General features: G+C 34.1%; 1 protein-coding gene across 1 annotated transcript; it reads left to right on the top strand.

The window, feature by feature from the left end:
- Positions 1-7225: 7225 nt before the first annotated feature.
- Positions 7226-7921, top strand: LOC149896720 (uncharacterized). Its single transcript, XM_090117053.1, has one exon. It carries the CDS (start codon positions 7226-7228, stop codon positions 7919-7921), a length of 696 nt encoding a protein of 231 aa, XP_089973179.1.
- Positions 7922-19125: the final 11204 nt, after the last annotated feature.

Here is a 19125-nt window from a genome sequence, read left to right as displayed (position 1 = left end):
GTAAATGTGACGCGGTTTTTCTCGCATTGCTCCACTCTCGTTGGTTAGCGTGATAAGTGTTTATAATGAGCCTATATCATTCCTCGATAAACGGGCTATCTAACACTGAAAGACATTTTCAAATCGGACCCGTACTTCCTGAGAAAAAAATAACTCTCCACGGTCCACCTTCATAATATTAGCATAGCATTATTTTTTCAATACAAAGCAGCAGATCGTTAAACAATCTAATAAAATTTTTATTTACTAATTTCAGCAAGTTAAAACGAGAAAGATGAATAGGCAATTTATGTGTATATTTTTTATATCGTCGGAAAACCGCATCCTTAAATAATTAGTGTCCGACCGAAACTGGTTTCCAGGCCGAAACCGAAACCGAAACCGAATGTTCGGCCGTGGCTTCAGTTTCGGCCGAAACCGAAACCGAAACCGAAACTCACGTGGTCAAGTATGAAATTTCTAAAAATACTGAACTTTGGTGCATTTTACCTATTATTTTGCCTTAATTAGGGCATGAAATGAAAACATAGTATATTAAATTTGTTGTAATCATTTATCTTTCTTATATATAAAAATGAATCGCAAAATGTGTTGGTAAGCGCATAACTCGAGAACGGCTGAACCGATTTCGATAATTCTTTTTTTATTATATTCCTTGAAGTACGAGGATGGTTCTTATGTAGAGAAAACGTAAACATGTACCACGGGCGAAGCCGGGGCGGACCGCTAGTTTAATATAAAATAAAAAAATAATATTTTTCAAATCAAATCTAATAATAACAATTTTAATTTTTATTACTTTTTCAAATTAAGTTCTCAGTAAAATCAGTCATCTAAATCAAATCAATAATTGTTACTGTTACTTTAAATACTTAAGTTTTGGTATTTTGAGATCTTTCTCTTTATTAAAGAGTCTTTAATACTTTGGATTGGTATTTGTACTTAGAAGACTTTAGAAGAATAATCAGTCTCTTTTAGGTACCTCTTATATAAAAATAATAATTATTAATTACTATTACACCCAGTTCCAATCTCAACATAGATAATCAAAAATTGTTTCCACCAGCGTGGGTCAACCAACGTTTTGACAGCGTCCGTCAAAGCGTTGCCGAGGAAAACGAAGTTAGGCGAGCGTGAACGTGTGTGAACTAAGTTCACTGAACTTGCGAAATAAGTTTCGGTTTCGGCAAAAGTTTCGGCCGATTTTGGCCGAAACCGAAACTGCGGCCGAAACTTGATTTTTGGCCGAAACTCGGCCGAAACCGAAACCGAAACCGAAAGTTCGGTCGGACACTATAAATAATACTGAGAAAATGATATTTATATCGATGTAATTATTGATAAAATGCATCCACTTTTGACATATCACGATTAATTCCACATTGCCTACGTCATAATATATTAAATAACTAGTTATCACTTGCGACTTTGTTTGTGTTTAATGACGATTTGCGGATATACCTACTTAAAAAAAAGTGAAGTCCCATATCCCCTAGTGGGGTAAGGGGCAGATGATACATCTTAAGAATCGACTTTCTTTAGTGACTGCTAGACCGAGATATGTTTTTTCTTCGTCTCCACCGGGATTCGAACCCAGGAAGCCTCGGTTCTACGCTCACGCGTCAACCGCTATACCAAGGTCCTATACCTCCATATACCTACTTACTACATTCTAAATTAAATTTGCCAAATATAATATCAGCCATTAGAAAAACAATTAAAATTGGTCTAGTCGTTTTGGAGATTACACTGCATGAAAAGATAGACACACAGTTATGTATTATTATCATTATAATTATGCACTAAAATATATTTTCTGCAGTTACTTTCGAGGATCCGCCATTACAAAAGAATTTCATTTCTGATGATGAGGTATTGCACTCTTAAATTTTATTATAACAAGGCAATATAAAATTTATTAGTTTACATAAATATCAATTGTATTCATAAATATTTTGGTCAATATCTTTTTAAGAATGAAAGTTAATAAAAACAAATGGTCACAGTTTGGTTTGTAGTTTTGTAGATACGCTTGAACAAAAAAAAACATGTTATCTAACTTGAGTATAGTTTGATTGTAATTTTTATCAATTCTAGTACAATTATTACTAATAAATAAATACATATTTCAAGACAATTTTCACGCACGGCACGATCTGATCCCATACTAAGCTTTCGCTTGTGTTATGGAAACCAGATGGCTGATAAACATTCATATATAATTTTAAATAAATACTTATATAGATAATTAACACCCAGACACAGAACAAACATCTATGTGGAATCGAACCCACGACCTAGCAGGGTTACTACCAACTCAGCAAATGTAACTACCTATAGGTATGTTTTATAACATTATTCAATTCCCAAACATTATAATTACCTTGAGTTGATAATTTTTTTTGGTATCGTTAAATAAATACGTACGATTTTTTGAAAGTTTTGTGTAAAAACGTTTTAAAACAATAAGAAGACTTTCACATCTCGCTCCAGATATTATTGTTGTAAATTACTATTATTATTGCCGTGATAAAGTTAATCTTCGCTTTATTGGTGATAATTTTTAAGTTTGCACTTCAAGTTATTTACCTACTTGTTAACTTATGTAGAGCTTAAAAATTTTTCCATAGCTTGTAAGTTAACACTGTATTAAATGTGACATGATAAACTTAAGAACTGCATACAATACACAATAATCACATTTTTTAATTATTATATAACCTTGTTTTATAAAGTAACTAGCTTACCGCCCGCGGCTTCACCCGCTTTGACTTAAAACCTAATAAATTAAATTACTAAAACCTTCCTCTTGAATCACTCTATCTATTAAAAAAAACCGCATCAAAATCCGTTACGTAGTTTGAAAGATTTAAGCATACAAAGGGACATAGGGACAGAGAAAGCGACTTTGTTTTATACTATGTAGTGATGAAATCAACAATGAGACGAAAAATGTTATCTATGCTATATAATATCATAAAGATTAAGAGTTTGTTTGTTTGGACGCGCTAATCTCAGGAACTACAGGTCCGATTTGAAAAATTCTTTCGGTGTTAGATAGCCCATTTATCGAGGAAGGCTGTAGGCTATATATCATCACGCTAAGACCAACAGAAGCGGAGTCATGCGGGTGAAACCGCGAAGCACAGCTAGTAGTACATTATCATAATCATCATGTTTATTGTGCATAGAATATATTCTGCCACGCTGGCCAAGTGCGGGTTTTTGGCTATGCCGGGTTCCGCACAATTTCTACTATAATCTGCTAAATCAAATATACAATGAATAATATGCATTATTTCTGAATTTAGAACTGAAACAGCAGTAGGTAATAATAATAAGTTTAATTACTGACTGCTGAGGTCGGATTATATGTGATAGGTCTTCGCCATGGTAAGGCGAAGGATGCGGATTCGAATCCCGCTCCTAATGTTAATGCAATAATTAAAAATTGCATCACGCAATAAAACTACAAATGGTATGTGTATTTAATGTTTTTTGTATCTAATTTTGTCTCGACCCTATTAATTAAAGCCTCAACTTAGGTCAGGGTCACACATCACACCTTAACTTAAAAGCTATAGGCTATAGCATTAAGTAAAAACACTTGATCTTAATTCGACAACACAAGGCTTACCCTATCACGATCATCATCCATTCACCTGTCCACACTCAAACTCAAACTCTATCGTAACATACCCTTTGAGTGTTATTTTTTTTTAATTCATATACGTATTAAATTGCTACGTGTCTCGGCTTAAGATAGTGTTGACTTGGGGTAAAAAATGTAGCTTATGTAAAGATATAATGTTAAAACCTCTTTTTGGTATTCTGAAAAGTATTTTTACCGGTGTCACAGAATACATAATAGTAGCTAAACGCTACAGAACGGACACTCTCCGCCTCCCGCCAAAATTAAACTTACCTCACCCCCGCGCGATCAGACATAAAAACCGGCCAAGTGCGAGTCGGGCTCGCGCACAAAGGGTTCCGTAGCAGCAAATATAATAAATTACAGTTAAATCAACCTATCTCAAAAACTATAAGAGATACTTTGATCAAACCAAAAATCGTTGAAAGAGTTAATTAGCATGCATCACCTCTATTTTTTTTAGAATTTTATACCCCGTAGTTATAAAAATAGAGGGGGGGGACATACTTTTTACGACTTTGAGAGCTGATATCTCAAAAACCGTTCACTTTAAGAAAAATGTTTTTTAGAAAACTTTATATCATTTTAAAAGACCTTTCCATTGATACCCCACACGGGTATGTACATCGAAAAAAAAAATTTCATCCCTCAGTTACATGTATGGGGGGCCCCACCCCCAATTCTTTTTTTTACTATTTAGTGTCATATTTTTGTAGCGGTTCATACAACACATATTCCCATCAAATTTCATCACTGTAGTACTTATAGTTTCCGAGTAAATCGGCTGTGACAGACGGACAGACGGACAGACGGACAGACGGACATGACGAAACTATAAGGGTTCCGTTTTTGCCATTTTGGCTACGGAACCCTAAAAATGGGCCATATTTTTCTGCAAGGACGATACGCAACGAAGATTGACAACATTAATCAAATTGACTTATGGTAATTTTATTATTTTGGATTTGTGATTATCGTTTATCGTAGAAAATGGTTAGATATTGTGCTGTTTACGGATGTATTTCATCAGAAAAACGCGAATTTTTTTTACGCTAGTCACAAATGCGCCAACCATAAAGCGTTAACACACACATTTGCAGTCTCTACAGTGTGACTGTCAAAACGATCATTTTGTATGGAGTGTCCGGGGTGTGCCGGTGTATCGGTAAACCGTATTTCCAATATTCCTTTTTCGCCAAATTTTTCTTACAATAACTCAGTATATTTTGTCTTAATACGAATAATTATTAAAGTCATACATACACAAGAAATATGTGTAAATAAAAGCGTTTGGTTTATATAAAAAAACTAGCGGTCCGCCCCGGCTTCGCCCGTGGTACATATGAAAAATAGATGTTGGCCGATTCTCAGACTTACCCGATATGCACAGAAAATTTCATGAGAATCGGTCCACCCGTTTCGGAGGAGTATGCAGACTAACATTGTGACACGAGAATTTTATATATAAGAAATATATCATGTTTCACTCTTACTTTTTTTTAATAAGTAGGTACAGATACTACACTGGGGTAGATCCCTTTAAAAATAATAAAAAGTGCAAAAAAATCGCAGTTGGATGAAACCCATTAGAAAAGGAGGGGAATATGATGAAAATTAAAGGAAAAATAAATTACGGTCCATGGACGTATAAAAAAAGACGGACGCCGTATTACGAACAAACAACGTGAAGCCACCATAGTAAGCTAGCGATCGTGTAAAGACAATAAACACGCACACACTCTCACCATAGTAAGCTAGTCGGCCGCCATTACGTCGTGAACTACCGACTGATTAACTGCGTCACTGTTTCACAAAAAATATTTAAAATGCCGTCTTGCGTGGTTAAATGGTGTCGCAACAGTACAATTTTAAATAACAAAACACGAGGGATTACATTCCACAGGGAAGCAAGTTATTTCTTTTATGTTTTAATGCCAAAATTATTACGGCAAAATTTATAGAAAAAAAATACAGCCGCCATTGTCAACAGGACAGCTGTTGCCATGGCAACATGGCACACACACATGGATGTTTCGCCGCCATTACTAGGCTTCACTCAATGTTTAGGCGATATACCGTCCGTCTTTTTTTATACGTCCATGTTACGGTCAATCCGAGTTCGGGAAGTGGTAGGGGGGAGCTTTTAAGAGAAAAAAATGGTTTCTCTCGATTTCCGACAAAACTACAAGTCCTACGGAAAAAAGTTCAATGGCAAAGTTGTAGATAATAAAAAGATCTACAACTTTTGTATTGACAATTTTTTCACATAACCTCAAAATTTAGGTGAAAAATTCAAAAAACCAAGTTTTTGGTTTTTTATTTTTAACTACTTCAAAATTTATTTTTTTTCTACGACATTTGGTAGAAACTTGCTTTATTATGTCCCAAATACACTGTAATTTATTTGATTGAAAATATTTATTTTTTCGCCTTATTTTGAATTAATACCAAAAAAACAACCTAATTTTCAATCGAACAGTCACCCGTCAAAATATCAGCTTTTTTCAAAAACTTTGGGAGCCTTTTATTCATCAAAATCTCTACTTTTATATGGTGTAAAAAAAATAAACATTACCATAGTAAATGTTCTCAGGAAATGCTTACAAACAGTGTCATAATTAGCTTTTACTAAATCAGGCACACTTCTCGAACTCTATATCTTCTCTTGTATCGGCTTTTCGGTAATATTTCAAAAGAAAAAAAATTATCTGTTCTAAGTATAATATTTTACAGCATATTCAAAAGCAAAATGATGTCGATAAAAACATTTCAGGTAGTTTGAGAAGTGTGCCTGATTTAGTAAAAGCTCATTTTCACACTGTTTGTATGCATTTTCTGAGAACATTTACTATGGTAATGTTTATTTTTTTTTACACCATATGAAAGAAGAGATTTCAATGAATAAAAGGCTCCCCAAGTTTTTGAAAAAAGCTGATATTTTGACGGGTGACTTTTCGATTGAAAATTAGGTTGTTTTTTTGGTATTAATTCAAAATAAGGCGAAAAAATAAATATTTTCAGTCAAATAAATTACAGTGTATTTGGGACATAATAAAGCAAGTTTCCACCAAATTTCGTAGAAAATAAATAAATTTTGAAGTAGATAAAAATAAAAAACCAAAAACTTGGTTTTTTGAATTTTTCACCTAAATTTTGAGGTTATGTGAAAAAATTGTCAATACAAAAGTTGTAGATCTTTTTATTATCTACAACTTTGCCATTGAACTTTTTTCCGTAGGACTTGTAGTTTTGTCGGAAATCAAGAGAAACCATTTTTTTCTCTTAAAAGCTCCCCCCTCCCTTTTCCCGAACTCGGATTGACCGTAATTTATTTTTCCTTTAATTTTCATCATATTCCCCTCCTTTTCTAATGGGTTTCATCCGACTGCGATTTTTTTTTGTTTCAAAAATTATCTACTCTAGTCTATACATTCTCTTGACATTTTTATATTATTTCAAGTAATGTATGTCATCATCACACTCAGCATGCAATAACATATGAAAAACAAGATTCAAAATCATTAAATTTAAAAAACCAGAGTCACAATAATAATTATATATAGAAAGAAAAATATGGAAATATATGCCATATGGAAAGAGAAAGAGCTACACGGTAGGTTTCACAAGATTCTGCATGAACCTCATGTAGATTTCTTGTCCTCCGTGCACTGGCTGCGTTTCGGTGACCTCTTTGGGGAAACCGAGGGTTTTGTCTGTGCGATACAGGATCAGGTGGTTAAGACGAACAATTATCGGAAGTACATCATAAAGGACGGGACCCAGGACTTATGTCGTATGTGTCACCGTCCTGGAGAAACTCTCCGACATGTTACTTCCGGTTGTTCCATGCTTGCCAACACTGAGTACTTGCACAGGCACAACCTAGCAGCTAGGATTATCCACCAAGAGCTCGCTCTGAAGTATGGCCTTCTTGACGGAAAAGTGCCTTATTATAAGTACGCGCCGGAGCCGGTCCTGGAAAATAACCGTGCCAAATTGTACTGGGATCGGCCCATCATCACAGACAGGACTATTCTAGCGAATAGACCTGATATTGTGGTGATGGACCTAGCAACTTCCAGGATTTTCTTGGTAGACATCACTATCCCACATGACGACAATCTTGTTAAGGCCGATTCAGATAAACGGCTCAAATATCTGGATCTGGCGCATGAGGTTGTCGAGATGTGGGGCGGTGTCTCTGCCGAGATAATCCCCATAGTTGTGTCCACCAATGGGCTGGTTCCTACCTCCTTAAAACAATATTAAAGGAGGTTGGATTTACCGGTAAAGCCCAGTGGGGATACAGCGGGCAGTCCTGCTGGACAACGCTCGGATAGTCCGTAGGTTCCTCACTCAGTCGCCCTAGACTCCGGCCGTCTGGCCACTCAGCCGGAGTTGTTCACAACACCGCCGCGAGGCGAGATACTTGCCCCCCCATTATACTGATGTGTATCAAATACAATATCCTTAATGGAAAGTCTTTAATGTTGAAGATCTAGATCCAAGAGAAAGCTTGATATTTTTACCTGATTGAGGATATTTTTACCTGATTGAGGATGGATTTAATGTTCAATATGTAGGTATGTTTTTAATACCGTATTATAACAAAAAAATGTGTGCGTGTACTAGTGTACACACGTAAGAAGTGCAACTTCTTTATGACCTTATTTAAAAAAATAATAATTTACTATATGCAACTTTACAGAAATATGTCTAATCACGCGTGGTAGGGATAAGCAAAAGATGGCGCGTAACGGAAAAATGTCACGCGTAACGAAAAAATGTTACACTAATTTTTTTCCAACCCCGATAAAGAAGTTTCACTTCAAAAAGTCTGGTTGTGTGCCTATTAAAGTAAAACAACTGAACCGATTATATTATAATTGTTTATACATACATACACTCTAAAAACATAAACTCCTCCTGTCGCAGTCGAATAAAAATGTGCTACTTTAAAAAAGCATCAGCTCAATCATTTTTGCGTAATCGAGTAACAAACTTACATCGATAATAAAATAAATAGATAACTAATTTAACAAGCCATTAAATTATATACGTAAAAGCTTTATAAAATTGCAAAACACAAAAACTAAAATAACAAGATGATAACATAATTTCGCTCCCAAAAATTACATTATATATAATAATAGTTATTTAACCGAGAATCGAACCTTGAACCGGTTACTTATTAGGCAGAGTAATTGGCAATAGAAGGTTATATATTATATAGAGTCAAGGTTTCTGTTTGTTTATTTAACAAATTTTATATGATAAGTATCAAAGGGCATGTGAAAGAAAGAAAATTAGAACTTTGAGCTTTAGCACGACTTAATAATAGACTACAGGCCAATGTTGAAAAACTTATGAGTCATTTGAACCACCAGGTGACCTATCTAGAACGATATAAGAGCATAAAATAATAAGACTCAGCACTATGCCGTCACTTGTAAGCTGTCCAACTGAGTGCAGATTCGAAAGTACAGGTAGAGATTTTTTCCCCTTGCCTCCATGATTTTTGTACGGCGTTGCGGAATAATGGATTAAAAGCAGTATAGAAATACTATGACACAGATTCTAGATAGGTCACCTGGTGGTTCAAATAACCCATAACTTTTTCAACATGGGCCTGTAGTCTATAAAATTAAAGCTTAATTCTACCTATTTACAACGAGCTTTTATTAGCTTCCACTTAATGTTTGTACTAGCATTCCGCCCGCGGCTTCGCCCGCGTTTTCAAAGAAAAACCCGCATAGTTCCCGTTCCCGTGAGATTTCCGGGATAAAACCTATCTTATGTGTTAATCCAAGTTACCCTCTATATGTGTGCTAAATTTCATTGTAATCGGTTCTGTAGTATTTGCGTGAAAGAGTAATAAACACACACACATCCTCACAAACTTTCGCATTTATAATATTAGTAGGATGTTTGTATGTAACCAACATCTTATATATAAAATTCTCGTGTCACAATGTTAGTCTGCATACTCCTCCGAAACGGGTGGACCGATTCTCATGAAATTTTCTGTGTATATCGGGTAAGTCTGAGAATCGGCCAACATCTATTTTTCATATGTACCACGGGCGAAGCCGGGGCGGACCGCTAGTATTTGTATATAATCGACTCCTTTAGACTCGATTTGGTACACTTTATAGCGACAGATAGGTATAATTCAAACTTTGTACACTGTAACTTCGTTGTAAGGATCGGTGAAAACACAACAATTTCATGAGTTTAACAGTATTTTATTCGCGTAGTACTCGTGTAAAAAGAAACCTATATGCTTTTACAGACTATAATCTATCCCTTTACCAAATTTCATACAAATCCGATTTGCTGTTTTTGGGTGAAAGAGTAACGAACATCCTAACAAACTTTCATTTTAGTACTATGCAACGTTTGTTTTATTAATTGCCTCCAAAAATCAAACATTAGCCAATGTTAAACGAAGCAAAAAACCGGTCATTCAAGCTCCAGATAGATAGCGATCTATCATCATACCTTAACACATTATTTACGACCCATCCGTTGTGTATGTCAAGGCAGTGGAAAGGAAACAAATGAACAATGGACGATGCGATTGTTACAATTTTGTAATGAATGTTTTGGGAGTCAGGGACGTTGTATTGTGTATGAATTATTATCCTACAAATACATATAGACCGGGAGATACTGACACAAAATTTCGAGTCATTTGTAACAGGATGGCGGTTCTACAGGGGTCTTAGTACGCAATGACAAAAAGAAAAACGATGGTGTGAACGCTGGTACCGGCGGCTTAGTCGCGTGGGCGTTAGTCGAACTCGTCGGAAAATAGCGAAAGTCAAACGATTTGTAACAGTATGGCACTTATTTTTCCTGTAAGTTTAAGGATCAACAAATATAAATACAAAATTTCAAAGATCTATGTGTTGGAAATCTTCACTTATATAAATTAATAATAAATTAAGTTTTCAAGTATGACAGCACTTTTTCCCCCTACTAGAAGTATGGCAAATATAATAATGGTCACATTTTATCAAATACTCTCCAAAAATCCAAATGCAATACTGGTACAAAAAGTTTGGCGAAATAAAAATTTTTTGCAGATTTTCGGCGGTATGGCGACCATTTGGAATCGTCCGAAAAGTATGGCATGGCGATTTTCGTAAATGGCTGCACGACGATAGTTAATGGTTGAATAATTGTTTTATTTAAATCAACACATTCGCGTCGGTATGGCGGGCTGTAAGTCACACCGGAAAAGTATGGCATGACACTACCGCCTACTTCTTTTTTATGGGCTATCGGTAAATTCTAAAATTTTTGTGTTACAAATCGTTTGACTTTCGCTATTTTTCCGACGAGTTCGACAAACGCCCACGCGACTTAGCCACCGGTACCAGCGTTCACACCATCGTTTTTCTTTTTGTCATTGCGTACTAAGACCCCTGTAGAACCGCCATCCTTGTTACAAATGACTCGAAATTTTGTGTCAGTATCTCCCGGTCTAATATTATAAACGCGAAAGTTTGTGAGAATGGATGTTTGTTACTCCATTACGCAAAAACTACTGAATCGATTGCAATGAAATTTTGTATGTAGGTAGCTGAAGACCCAGAATAAGACATAGGCTACTTTTTTCCCCGAAACCCCACATGAACGGGAACTATGCGGGTTTTCCTTTGAGTACGTGCATGAAGCCATCAACCCGCAGCTTACAGAATTTTTTATAATTATTTCTATACAGGGTGTCCCACTGTTGGTATACTAAGCTCAAAAGAGGTTATAGTTTTGCATACGCTGAGTTCGTAAAAAATACTTATAAAATACCAGACGCATTTTTTTTATCAAATAGATGAATTCTTAAAACTCTATGTGTACGAAACGAAAACATGGATTTTCAGGAAAAATTTAGCAAAATTTTTTTGACGTAATTTTGTTTGTTTAAGTAATTTTTACGTGATCAGTGTATGCTAAACTATAAGTCTCTTCGTGCTTAGTATACCCACAGTGGGACACCCTGTATATCTATAGATTTTTTGAAATAATATAATTTTAGATCAGATGCATATTATATCGATAACCTTACTTTGAAGTAGGTTCCACAATTATTGCCAATCAGTTAATGAAGGCATTTTAAACATACATTACAACAATAAATTACTTATTAATATATAATTATATTACAAACTATTTTGTTCATCAATAATGGCTACTATGCTGAATTAGACCTTAGAAAAACCAGCATAAGCTGAACTATATACAAATATGTCACAAACGAATATAGCTCCTATATAAAGGGATTAAGGGTTAAATTGGATTTGAAAGCATCGTGGGAAAGACCAAGTTAGATTGGTCATGTTAATTAAAATTGTACATCTCGGTTCAAATGTGAAATAGGGTTATCAATATTTGAACCAGTAAATCGTTTCTTGATTTTTGCTCATTTTTCTCGTCAAAAATTTAATAATTATTTACTCAGATTTAAACATAAAATTGAAACGTTTTTATGTCAATTCAAATTAATGAAAAAATATGGAAGAAAATCTTTATTTTACAAAATAATAATCCCTTATAATCTACAATTTTAAATACATAATATGTGAAACAATAAAACTGCGTTATAATTAATAATTTATTTTATATATTTTAATGTGAGGCAGCCCTATAGGTGACAGTATTCGTTCTAAATGTCTTCAGTAAGGGTTCGCCAACGTATTTATATAATTATTTTGTATCTATAAGATTAAATACTTACCTATTCTTTAAGTATTGTTTTTACGCGCGACTTCGCTCGCGTAAAATATACTTTGTAGTACTTTATATCTGTATTCACTAACTACCTACTGTACTAGTCGCCAAGTTTTTTTGTATTTATTATTATGTATTTGTCATATTATTGGAAATGTTTAAGTGACACTTTTCAAGTTGTCTCGAAAAATCAGTATAAATACGTTTATATTAAACTAGCGGCTCGCCCCGGCGTTATCCGTAGTACATAATATTACATAATATAGTCTATAGCGCTGAAGGATCACGTACCTACATAGGAATCCAACGGTAAAGATGTTTAGCGCGTGCAAACAAACAATATATTCAGCTCTAGGTATATTATTAGTATTGAAGTAGAGACATAAGAATTTAGGAATCGAACCCATTACCCATTAAATTAACCACTGCACCAAACAGCATGGTCTTTAGGAAGAGAAAACAAAACTGTGAGAATGATGTCACAGACACAGTACTTTTGTAATTTCCATAAACTAGACTTAAAGAGAGTCTAGACCTGTGTCATTGGATTGACAGCTCACGAACTGTAGGCCTTATTGTAATGTCAACTGACCGTTTGTAGGGACAGCAAAACAGTCGTTAATAATTTTTTGCTAAATTTTGAAGATACGGTTTAATACTTACTACTATAAAAAAATACCGGCTGAATTGAGAACCTCCTCCTTTTTTTTGAAGTAGGTTAATAAAACACGACCATTATGTTATAAAAATATTTTATTTAAGATTACAATTTTTTACATAAATCCACCTGAAAAAGTGTCATGTGTACAGCTGTGTGTGTACTAAGAAGACATTTTCCTAAACTCCTTAAAGTAGTTCAAATAGGAAAAAAAATAAAGATATAATTTAAGTAAAAGATAATTCGTGAGTACTTAATAATTCCCTGAATAAAAAAAGATAAAATTTGACATTTTTATAGACAAATGATTACAATTATTATCTTTAATACTTACCTATAACACAATTTAACACTAAAAAAGCAAGTGCATCAATTTACATATAAACCGTGCCAATTTTTAATTAATTTACCAATGCACAGATGCTTTTAAGAATGCATTAACTTGACGAAGTAATTGCATTTTTACCGGCCATCTTACAAATTAGATGAATGCCATTCTTAATTTGGAGATTTACACCTTTTTAGCCAAGTAATGTGACAAGATAATTGAAAGTACTAAGTTTCCTAATTTTAATTTGGAATCTTCGATTCAATCAATACTGCAGTCCATGTTTATAAAGTTTTATTACTGTGATGTACCATTTACTGAAATAATTAGATGTTCTAAGAACTTTGTTTATCTATAAATGTATTTAATTTTGTTTATGTTTAGTTGGATTTTTAAACACTGCTCTTTATGGAATATCAAGCTCTTGAATAAATATTTTTTTAACACTCGAAGCGTAAATTACCTACTAACTGGAATTCTGAATTAGCTTATATGTGATGAAACAACGAACAACAACAATGTTTACTATCTGTATATGGACAGATAGATACATCAATGCAGTTTAAAACAAAGTCACTGCCCGCTGTCTGTTCGTCACTATGTATGGATATTTAAAACTACGCGACGTATTTTGATGTGGTTTTTGGTGTATAACTTGTTATAATTTATGACAAAGTATAATATAATACATATTATTATATATCAATCAGATGTTAATAGAACAATCAAATATGACAAAAAAAATAACTTTGGAGCAACATACGACATCCATACTAATATAATAAATGCGAAAGTAACTCTGTCTGTCTGTCTGTTACTCAATCACGCCTTATCTACTGAACCAATTTGCATGAAATTTGGTAAAGAGATATTTTGATACCCGAGAAAGGACATAGGCTACTTTTTACCCCGGGATATAGGATAGGTTTTATCCCGGAAATCCCACGGGAACGGAAACTATGCGGGTTTTTCTTTGACTGCGCGGGCGAAGCTGCGGGTGGAAGGCTAGTACGTCATAAACTAAAAAATCTTCATTGAAGTCACGACTCACGACCCTTAATCTTATATCCATCATAACTCTCTAATATAATACTTTGATTGCATAGCAATTCTAGGTATTGTTACGGACAGACAGACGGATGTAACCCAATTGTAATAAAGCAGATATTGTCTAATTGTCGAACCGAATTTGCTAAACAAACACATTGTTTGACGAAGTAAAAATGTTATGGTGCGTTTACACATTCGTGCGAATAGCGAGGCGGATAACGAACACGCATATTAAAAAGAGCACTCGATATACACCTTGATATTTGCGCATGTAAATAAAAAAAGTAACCAAACCATTTCTCTACATTGAATAATTTTAAAAAGAGTAATTGCTATGCACTAAGCATGTTTTACAGACCCTACAATGTTTGGGTGGGTTTGGTTGTTCAGACGTAAGAAAACTTGAATACAAACATTTATTCATTCAACTAACCTTTGTTTAAGACAAAACACTGTAGTTGCTCTTTTAAATTCATGTTATATTACTTTTTTTCATAATAAAGGGCATAAATGGCGAACACGAATTTACTGCATTTACACATCTATTGACAATAGTTCGTGACAACACTGGAACAAATGTTTCATCGATTCACGAGGTGAATACGAAAGTGTAAACGCACCATTACAATATGTCGAAATCGCATTGTTTTAAAGCAGACAAGCGGAATTATACGTTAGTATCAAAAATGTTACAAACACGCCGAAATTGGATTTATGGAGCGTGCATTTTATTGTTATTTAATAAAGGTGAAAGCTTTTGATGGGTATTTGATAAATAAAATTACCTAGATAAGTTTAGTCAGTGATTTTTAAGCTATTGCATAGCTTCTTCTTCGCGGGCCTTGAGCGCGGGGACAGAATCCAGAAATTCCGTAACGAAAAAACCTCACGCTCCCCACTCTGACGGACACGGAGGTGTGGCTTGAAGGCATAGCTTTACCGCGGCAGTCCCCGAGTGACACACGTCTTTTTTAGATGCTATTTTAGATGATTAAAATAAAAATAAATAAATAAATATTTCGGGACAATTTTTACACACGGCACGATCTGATCACATACTAAGCTTTCGCTTGTGTTATGGTAACCAGATGCCTGATAACCATACATATATAATTTTAAATAAATACTTATATAGATAATTAGCACCCACACACAGAACAAACATCTATGTTCATCACACAAATATTTGCCCCGGGTGGGAATCGAACCCACGACCTCTGGCTTGAAAGACATGGTCCGGGAGCCAGCAGCAGATTTTATGACCAAGTTCCTCTCAAGCGGTAATTAGTAAAATGCATCAAAGTATAGTATTATGAAGCCTCGTGAACGTCAGCTGGAGCTCGGTTGGGGGAAAGAGCGGTTGTAGCCTCCCGTATCAGCTGACGGTTTTTCCACCAAGATACAACCAGCTGACATATATATTTATCCACAGTTACATATAAGGTATCATCAGGTAAATTTTTGTTTGAGAGGAAATAACGGAAAATAAATTTTTCTTTAAATTTAACTTTCATGTTCGAGACACCAGCTGACGTATAATACACCATGTTGTAACCAGCTGACTATTTTTTTTCGTTGAGATATTGGGTTAGCTACAATTTGACAAATTTTTAGCTGAGAGGAAATGAATGAATGAATGTATTTTTTTTCCTATGTGCGTGGGAGGCACCCCCCCAACCGAGCGCCAGCTGACGTTCACGAGGCTTTATAATACTATACTCTCATGCGTCTGACGAATTATCTCTTGAGAGGAAATAGTTAACCAAATTTGCACCTGGCTCCCTAACCAACAGGGTAACTACCAACAAAGCCAACCGGCTGCGGCCAGTCAATTATTATTTTATTATTTTAGCAGCAGTGCGGGCATGCTACATTTACGTTACCCATTTTAAATTTTTTATATGAGAATAATTATCGCCAAAACTCTCCGAAAATCACATTTCATGAATTTCCATCATCCATACTAATATTATAAATGCGAAAGTAACTCTGTCTCTCTGACTGTACTCAATCACGCCTAAATACTACTGAACCAATTTACATGAAATTTGGTATGGATATATTTTGATACCCGAGAAAGGACATAGGCTACTTTTTATTGCGAAATATGTACCACGGGCGAACCCGGGGCGGACCTCTTGTAACTAATAAATTATCTATTATATTATTACTAAATTTTTAATGCTTTGGTTCATTTATCATTTTTGAACATCCGCTAAAAAGGTGACTATCACTACATAAAACAAAGTTTCTTTCTCTGTCCCTACGCAACATATTTTGATGCGGTTTTTTTAATAGACTGGATCTCGAGGAAGGTTTTAGTATAATATAGGTAATTTATTAGGTTTTAGACAAAGCGGGCGAAGCCGCGGGCGGAAAGCTAATTAAAAAAACATAACCATCACATCGTATATAAGAGTAAAGCTTATTACTTTCAATAATTATGTATGTATGTATAATAATGTTACAATTACGCAAAACAAGTGGACTACAAAAAATGCAACTGTTATGTGATCAGTACTCTACCGAGGTCGAGAAGGCGCTAATGGGATTGTACTGATGGCAAAAAAATCATAATAAAAAACGTGTGATAATCGTGACATAAGTTTAAATAATTTGTGTGTAATTCAAAAGCGTTACTGCTAAAAGTTTAGTTGAATAATTAATCTTTATGATACAAATTATAAATAATACAAGTACAACAAAGTGACCTATTATCTAAATATAGGCTTTTTCATAAAAAAATGTGTTAATTAAACAAATTCATCTAGCGCATATAAACATTATTTTTAATTAATTTAGTCCCCAGAAACACAATACTTGACAAACGCATGTATAAAATGTTTTATTTGTATTATTTTCACAACTAATTGAGAAACTTTCTTAAGCATTTCATTTAATTGAACGTGTCATATTTAAAAATTATAATAACAATTACTGTTATCATTGAATAAAATAATTAAAAATTATTTTTTAATTCTCTGCTGACGCTACACGGATTTAGATTGACGAGTCATTAGCTGCGCATCGTACTTGTAACAAATGATAAATCAAGTTGATACTACATAGTATAATTAACATTTGGGTTGTTATTAATCAAATGCTCGAAAAATAAGGTTACATGTACTTAGATCTAAGTTGTAAGTTAGACGCGTAACTTTAAGTACCTAATGAATTATGTTTGTATTGTAAATAATCGATTTTGCTTAGTAATATACGGCTATATTTTATGAAGATTATTTATAGAACGTTAATAAAAAAAGTTTTTGGATACTATCATAGTTTTTTGTATCTCGCTTGTAGGATCAGCAGAAAAAATTCGAACTTTCAATTTCACATATTATTCTTGATCAAAATAAATACATTTTTTCTTGGATTCAAATTCACTATTTGTTTATAAATTAAAACTTACCTTTCGAAAAATATAATTCGTGTAGTATTCGCGCTATTTATAAAACTTACCTCAGATTTATATTTAACTACTAGCTGTGCCCTGCGGTTTTACCCGCATTACTCCGCTCCTTTTGATCTTAGCGTGATGAAGTATAGCCTATAACCTTTCTCGATAAATGTATTATGTAACAGTGAAATAATTTTTCAAAACGGACACGTGGTTCCTGATATTAGCGCGTTCAAACAAACTCTTGAGCTTTATAATATTAAACGTATTTTAATCTTAATTTAATTATCATTTAACTTGTGTTTACGTCGTAACTCAAAGTTACGATTGCATCCAACGATATATAATAAAGAGGAAATTGTTAGTTTAATTTATTGCACAGATAATATATATATTCGAACTTGACATTAGGTATGTTGGTAATAATTAAACTTGACTGTACCATCTTGTTTGTCTTCACTTGGAATAACTTTGTTTTCTTTGAAAATTGTATAATCTATACTTATATTATAAATCTGAAGAGTTTGTTTGAACGCGCTAATCTCGGGAATAACTGGTCTGATTTGAAAAATTCTTTCGGTGTTAGATAGCCCATTTATCGAGGAAGGCTATAAGCTATATATCATCACGCTAAGGCCACCAGGAGCGGAACACTGCGGGTAAAACCGCGGGCACAGCTAGTATATGGAAGTAATGTGCAATCCGGTCAGAAGCCGGTCCAAACGAACATAGAGCTAGAGCAAGTAATCGGACCAGTAGTTCCTGAGATTAGCGCGTTCAAACTTCAAACAAACAAACAAACTATTCAGTTTTATAATATTAGTATAGAAGTACTTCTACATACATACATACATGAATATTATAATAGCTGAATATATTATTATTTTCTATACCTTCACGGATGTTCATTTTTGGGCTTATGTATGTTTGTGATGACTTTCCGTAGCCCATAAATGGAGAGATTGTTAATTAATATATTTAAAGAAGGAAATAAACGTCAAACTGACTCAAGACGTACCTATGATAATGAAGAAACTTTAAAGCTTATAATATCGTTATATAAAGACTGCCCCAAGCCGATTAATTGTTTTAGAGTGGGGAAATATATCCCTAACCTAAATAAACGTCAAAGCGCATACTAATGTGTAATAAGGACATCCTTTATATTTCAAAAAATAAAAAGTAAATCGATAAGAATACTCATTATGTTATATGCGATATATACGCTATATGCTATATGCGTAAGTAGTTTTTAAGTACTTCAATTGGTAAAATATTATATTGAACCTCTTTAGTAAAGATTT

This window comes from Colias eurytheme, chromosome 27 (genome assembly GCF_061535395.1).
Source record: "Colias eurytheme isolate Ceu_HAF_F1 chromosome 27, ilColEury1 Martin Lab GWU primary, whole genome shotgun sequence".
Classification (NCBI taxonomy): domain Eukaryota; kingdom Metazoa; phylum Arthropoda; class Insecta; order Lepidoptera; family Pieridae; genus Colias; species Colias eurytheme.
This window is presented reverse-complemented; position numbering and strand designations above follow the sequence as displayed.

Excerpts from the sequence above, each read along its gene's own strand:
- LOC149896720 (XM_090117053.1), top strand. The coding sequence starts at position 7,226 with ATGGAAATATATGCCATATGGAAAGAGAAAGAGCTACACGGTAGGTTT.